Genomic DNA, 6,923 nt, shown 5'->3' on the forward strand with positions numbered 1-6,923 from the left:
TCCTACATAGATCACGCTCAATAGCAAGAATTGCCAAATAGTTCAATCTATCTTCGTGAATTGTTGACCTCAAGTAATTCTTGATTAGTTTGAGGCGCGAGAAGCTTCTTTCACCAGATGCCACAGTTAAAAAAATGAAAAATGAACAAAATAAAGTATTTACTGATTTATTACGTCGTTATTGCATTTGATTACGTGATTTAACGTTTGAACGACAATTTGCATTTGATTATGTCACGTTTGCATTTGATTACGAGTAAATAAAATTTAAAAAAATACCTTAAGTCTACCAATTTAGGGGAACTTGAGGTAAGATGAACCACTTTTTAAAATTCCTTGTCAAATCCACATTTTTTGCTTTTTACCAGTAATTTTCAGTCAAATTATTGTTAATGATCTGCATATGCATGCGCTTGTCGCTTAGGGATGAATCGGTACGTTTTCAGCAAGTGTTTGTGAAAAAAAAATGTTTTTATCTTACCCCTACTACGGGTAAGATGAAACAATCGTTTGGGTAGACGAATCACATTATTTTATTTTGTAAAACTATCTTAAACATTTGAAATGAGAGACTATTCATAAAACAAATTGTATAAAGATACAAGTTGACGTGCCGATGATTCTATGGCTGACTGTTAACATAGGGTGGGTTATCAATGTACAGGATCTTCGAATTTTATACAACGCTTGTTTCTGAGTAACAAGCTTTACTCACCGGTGAAAAAATCTTCGTCTGGCAGAAAAGAGAAAATTTAAACCACTGCCGGTAAATTTCAAACTATTCATCCAAAAAATCGATAACATCATCTCCATAAATAGCTCCTCCTATTTGATTGGTTTCACTGAGCTGAGCCATCATAAGGTTAAGAACGGTGTCTGTTTCATCTTACCCCAAGTTCCCCTAAATGACGAGTTTAGAGATAAAGCACCCGAGCAGCTACAATTTTTTTTCAATTTTATTTACTTGTCGTAATCACTTGAAACAACGACGTAATAGATAAAAAACACTGTAAAAACATAAAAACAGAATAAAGACGCTGACCTATACATGATTATAAGTTATAATGGTTTGATTTAATAATTTACACCTAGAATTAGCGCGGGGCCTATGAAAGTGCGGGGCTGACTGCGGCCGCATAGGTTGCAGTGGCCTAAGGCCGGCCCTGGCTGGAACAAACTCTATTTCTGCAACCAAAATTGCTAATCCTTTATATAAATTGTATTGATTGTAATCATATGATTTAGCATACAAAAGGTGACCAGCGAGTACGGCTTAAGGGACATCTTTACCCTCAACGTATTGGGACTCTCATAAAGCAGGTGATTCTGTGGATTTTCTGGCGCCCTACGTTGCCATTTAAATATAATTAAAAAATCTCTTTGAACCTAACTGGTAAAGGATGTCGCCGAGTTGTCTGTCGCTCAGTTGCCCCTGAACGCTTTCGAGTCTCAACTCAATGTTAATTTGGAGAATCTTGATAAATAGGATTGGTGAGACCGTTGGTCTGAATGGCCTCTTCTTGTCATAATTATTCTAAATGTTCTATTAGACTTTCTAAATATTTTGTGTTCTTTTCCTATGGTATCTTCCCAATTGCATCGAATGGTACTTTCTGTTTTATATTAATTGTATTAAATGTGTGAGTACTGTGTCCTTACCTTATTAAAAGGAAGTGTGCAATATTTGAAATTAATATGGAACAGAATCACATGATGGTGTTCTTTGTAGAAATTGTGCAGGAGAGGCAATTAGTAACAAAACAGTCAAATCACACAAAGCAGTGCTAACTCACCTCTTTGAGGCCGTTCTGATATAAGTTGCCGAGCTTGAGAAGACTATTCCAGTAAGTCTTCACCACTAGCCCTATAGACATTGAAGGTCCAACAGACTTGGACTGCAAGGTGCTTTTATGGTCCCCTAGCAGGATTTCATTATACCGTGTAAAACCCTGCAGGAGCAGCAGCAACCTGAAATGAGCCACAAGGAGAGAAAAAACAGTGACCACGGGACGACGTGGAAGTAAAGGGCTTTAGTTACTGCTAGATAGGAAAAAAGGAAATTGTGCAAGGAACATAACATTAATATATAACAGACTCTTAAGACAATGACTGGCAAACCATCTATGGTTGTTTCTTGCTTTAATGCTACTGGAACAGGCGTTTGACTTCTACAACCCTAGATTAATCTAGATTAATGGTGTAATACAAAATGTATGGATGAAAGAATTAAAGGATGGATGGTATGCAACACTCCTGAAGCCTTCCAAGTGGCCATTGTCAAATCATTGTAATTCAGTTTTAAATGTACATAATCGTTGTTAACCAATTCCAAACATCTTCTCTCAAGCTAAACACTACACTTTCACTTTGGCCCCAAGAACAGAAATATGATTAACTTCTATTACTAATAAAAATGCAATATCCACTGATAGAGAAAACTGTGTCATGCTTACGCCTTCATATTCAAGTACAGCTTTAGCTAGATAGACTGAAAGGCACTATATGATAGATAGATAAATAGATGTGAAAGGCTCTATATACATAGATAAATAGATAGATGTGAAAGACACTATATAATAGATAGATGTGAAAGGCACTATATGATAGATAGACATATAGATGTGAAAGGCACTATATACATAGATAAATAGATAGATATGAAAGACACTATATAATAGATAGACAGGTAGATAAATGTGAAAGGCACTATATACATAGATAGATAGATAGATGTGAAAGGCACTATATAATAGATAGCAATATGTGAAAAGGCACTATATGATAGATAGATAAATAGATGTGAAAGGCACTATATACATAAATAAATAGATATGAAAAGCACTATATAATAGAGAGATAGATGGGAAAGGCACTATATGATAGATAAATAGATGTGAAAGGCACTATATACATAGATAGATATGAAAGACACTATATAACAGACAGGTAAATAAATGTGAAAGGCACTATATAATAGATAGAAATATGTCAAAAGGCACTATATGATAGATAGATAAATATATGTGAAAGGCACTGTATACATAGATAAATAGATATGAAAGACACTGTATAATAGATAGGTAGATAAACATGAAAGGCACTATATAATAGATATAGATGTGAAAGATACTATATGGTAGATAAATAAATAGATAGATATCAAAGACACATATAATAGATTAATATTAATTTTAGTATAGTACACAGGATAAGATAGATAGATAGATCGTATCAGGCTTTGACCGATTTCATTTAATGCTTCCATGTCACTAATTTATTAATTTCTCTCGGTGTGATTAATGAATTTCCAGTCAAATTCAATAAACAGAAATAAAAGAAAGAAATCCTGCCAAGCAATGGGAAGAGATGGGAACGTCAGATTGGGCAGATGATGGCCGCCTTAATGTCATGAAGTGTTTGGGTAAAAGTGCAAGTGCGTTCAACGTTTTACAGGCACATCTGAAGAGATGGCACAGCTAGTTCAGCTTTGTTTGCCCCCGTGTCTCCTGTGATGGTCTTTATCATTGTTTGTTAGATAGACAGATAGATAGATATGAATTAGGAATAATGATAATGACAAAGGAAATCTTTTAAAAACCAAGATAAAAAAAAAATATGCAATCGTCTTCATGAAACATACATACATGCTTGTTACATTCCCACTTTTGTAATTTGGGTGGTGCAGTGGTTGTGTTGCTGCCTTACAGTAAAGAGAGCAGGGTTCACTTTCCAGGTCCTCCCTATGTGGAGTCTGCATGTTCTCCCCATGTCTGTGTGGATTTCCCTGCGCCATTCTGTGACATGCAGGTTAGGTGGATTGACGACGCTAAATTGGCCCGTGTGTGTGTGTGCCCTGTGATAGACTGGCACCCTGTCCAGGGTTTGTTTCTGCCTTACGCCCTATACCAGCTGGGATAGGCTCCAGCAGACCACCAAGAATCCTGGGTTAGAAAATGACATGACTTTTTATAATTTTCTTAGTTGACACCAAAATACTTAGAAAATGGGAAATAACAGCTGGCTTAATGAAAGAGGGAGTCCAGATATAAACAGAAATGCCTGAGATGAAAATCTACAGCCATTGTGGGCCCACAGGAGTGGACATGAGAACCACTGAGCTGGATGGCCCCAAATTTTACAATGGCTTATGCGCTAGACTAGGAGATGCAGTTAAATTTGCATTTACCATTACGTGAGCTGCTGAAAAATTCACCACTATTAGCTATTCTTGACCTTTCTTCATCTCCACATTCTCTCGTCTTGACCAGCTTCTTCTTGAGGCTGTGAATTAAAACCCCTTATAATAATAATGATCAACGGCTAAGGAGGAACTCACTGTGCGTCTCTTACTGACTCACTTCATCTGCCTTCATGTGATGTCTGTGTAATGTGTTTTGGGATTGTGCTTTCAAGGAAAACCAGTCCAAAACATAAAACATTATTGCCAGAAGAATAATTTAAGCTTAAAATATTCCACTTGAAGTCATGTTGGTTTTTTTTTTATACACTGGGAATTTTTACTTTCACTTGTTTTTGTTTTTCAAATCTATTAATGAGTCTAATTTTTTGAATTGAACAGCCTTTTTATGAATTAGGGCTTTTGTATGAATTTCTGTAAGAAAACAAAGGACAAGTCTTTAAGGGTATTTTAAATCTACCAAGAAGGAAGGAAGGAAAGGAAAGAGAAATTAAAGTGGGAAACTTAATGTTACAGTTAACATGTTGGGTTTGGTTGCTCAGGCCAGACCTTCACGTCTCTCATAGATGCTCTGCTGCAGCACTTGAGTACAGTTGAACTCACGAGTCTTGTGTTAACATACTGTGTTTTCCTCAAGGACGCACATAATGTTAAATGCTGAATGTGCCATACCTGTCCACCACTAACTCCAGGAGCACAATGTGGGAATGCTGACTGAATTCTTCATCTCCCTCAACAAAGTCGTAGTGATCCAGCAGGGCCACCAAATCCAGATCACAAGAGATCTTGTCCGGAAACTTCCAGGAGGGAAAGCGTGCAGGACCTGCCCGAGACGTCACGTCCAGAATGGTCCCCTGTAGGTCTGTGACATCCTTCCGCAGGTTCTCGACACAGTCCTGCCTGCCCAGGAGGTAGGTCATGATTTTTGGGTGACTGCAAAAACAAAACATATAGCAATTCTAAATATCCAGGTGTATCACATCCTTGTACGTAACCCCTTTTCTCTCAGTAATAAATATCTTAAGTGACATGCACCAGTCTGAGTAATGCATAATTCTGACAAAATCTACTTGGCTAATACGTCTGATCAGTCTTTGGTGGGGCACTAATCCACACTAGTACAGGTAATAAAGCTGTAAATTAAAGGGGACAAGGCTTCATTACAATGTGGATTTTAACAAAAAATGTTTCTACCTAGCGATCTAAAAAAGTCAACATTCTCTCTGGGGAAAATTGAAGTGTGATCTATCTATAGCAGCCGTTCTTAAACTATTGTTTGACATGTTTGTGATGGGTCGCCACATGACCATATGGTAAAAATTAGACAAGTTTGCCCAAGTGTGAATTCTGTAGTGACAGATGTACCTACCGCCCTCTATTTAGCCTACAATTACAATTACTAATCTCTTTTTCTTCTTATTCATATTCCTTGTAGAATATCTACATGCTTTTATCTTTTCTCTCGATAAAAAGTAAAACTAGTTTGTTTGGTGCAGTGATTAGTACTCCTGCCACACGGTTCCAGGAGCTGGCTGGGTTCAAGTTCTAAGATGGTGGCTCTTTCTATGGAGTCTGCATGTTCTACCCTGGCTTTGTATTACTCCACTTTTCCTCCCACATCTCATTATTAAAAGCTTTATGTGACTGACCAGCAGCGTGTGCATAAATGTTTATTGTAATGGGCTGGCATCCCAACCAAGATCTCAGCATGGCTGGATTTGGCTCCAGGCCCATTCCCTTAAGAAGCTTGTACTCGATTAAAACAGACTTCAAAATGAATAAATAATAATTCTTCACATTTATATAGCGCGTTTCTCACTACTCAAAGCGCTCTCCACACAGGGAGGTCCCGGGATGCGAACCCTCAGTGTCTTTACTGTAAAGCAGCAGCACTACCACTGCGCCACCTGTAGGCTAAGGATAAATGGATAAAACTGGCATGTTCCAAATTATAAAACCTCCATGAGGGGAAAGCAATAAATGACTACATATACTGTATATTTAGTTTTAACCAGTGGCAACTGCGGTATTAAAAATGCACCCCAAATAACGAGCCCCTAGTGAAAACTAACACGAATTATTTTAAAATTTTAGATTTGTAAAGTGAAAAGCCATAATAAGACACAATTAACGGTACAAAAGAAATAGTATTAGATAATATCTGGGGCATGAAAACAGAAATGATGACAGGTATGGTTTAACCTTTTGTCCTGATCGCTGGTGTGACATGAACTTCGCTTAAATTCCAGACGTTTAAGCAACTTCAGCTAGCACAGCCGGCAGAAACGCAGTAACCACACAAACAAAATAAACAGCGCTAACGTTAAACAGCCTCAATATACGCAAGGGAAAATATAATATCGCTGACATACTTTCTAAAGAGCCTTCTACGTGCCGGATCAAATTGTACATCCACCTGAAAAACCACTTCGCCTTCTCTGCGGCGTTTTCTGTGTACTGCTCGTTACCACGGCAACGACAACCCGTCGCACTTTAATGACGCAAACGTTACGCGCTCAAGCTGCGCTACGCATTTCCGCTGGGTTCTACCACTTTTAAAAAACTAAATGCAGGACTTAAATCATATCTTAGTCATTCTTGAGCAGTTATGTTTTACTCCCATTTGATATAATTATAAAACGTTTTATTCTATGAAAATACCGAAAATGTAGTCCAATTAGTGGAAAATAGCTGCATTAGTCGCCCACATTTCACCAAATAGTCT

The 6,923-nt window shown here is 37.5% G+C and overlaps 1 protein-coding gene across 3 annotated transcripts in view; it reads right to left on the reverse strand.

Moving 5' to 3' along the window:
- ccdc157 (coiled-coil domain containing 157) overlaps positions 1-5,124 on the reverse strand; it is a 30,378-nt gene extending 25,254 nt beyond the window's left edge. For 2 of the 3 annotated variants that reach the window (XR_007933871.1, XM_028824997.2), the window contains exons 1-2: positions 4,871-5,124; positions 1,794-1,968 (exon numbers count right to left, since the gene is read on the reverse strand). Coding sequence is in view for 2 of the 3 variants with exons in the window: in XM_028824997.2 (XP_028680830.2) it covers positions 1,794-1,968; positions 4,871-5,118 (423 nt within the window). In the remaining variant the exon portion in view is untranslated. The remainder of the gene's footprint in view (positions 1-1,793; positions 1,969-4,870) is intronic. The other variant, XM_028824999.2, reaches the window with a different exon arrangement.
- Between the last annotated feature and the right edge of the window lie 1,799 nt (positions 5,125-6,923).

This window comes from Erpetoichthys calabaricus, chromosome 18 (assembly GCF_900747795.2).
Source record: "Erpetoichthys calabaricus chromosome 18, fErpCal1.3, whole genome shotgun sequence".
Classification (NCBI taxonomy): domain Eukaryota; kingdom Metazoa; phylum Chordata; class Cladistia; order Polypteriformes; family Polypteridae; genus Erpetoichthys; species Erpetoichthys calabaricus.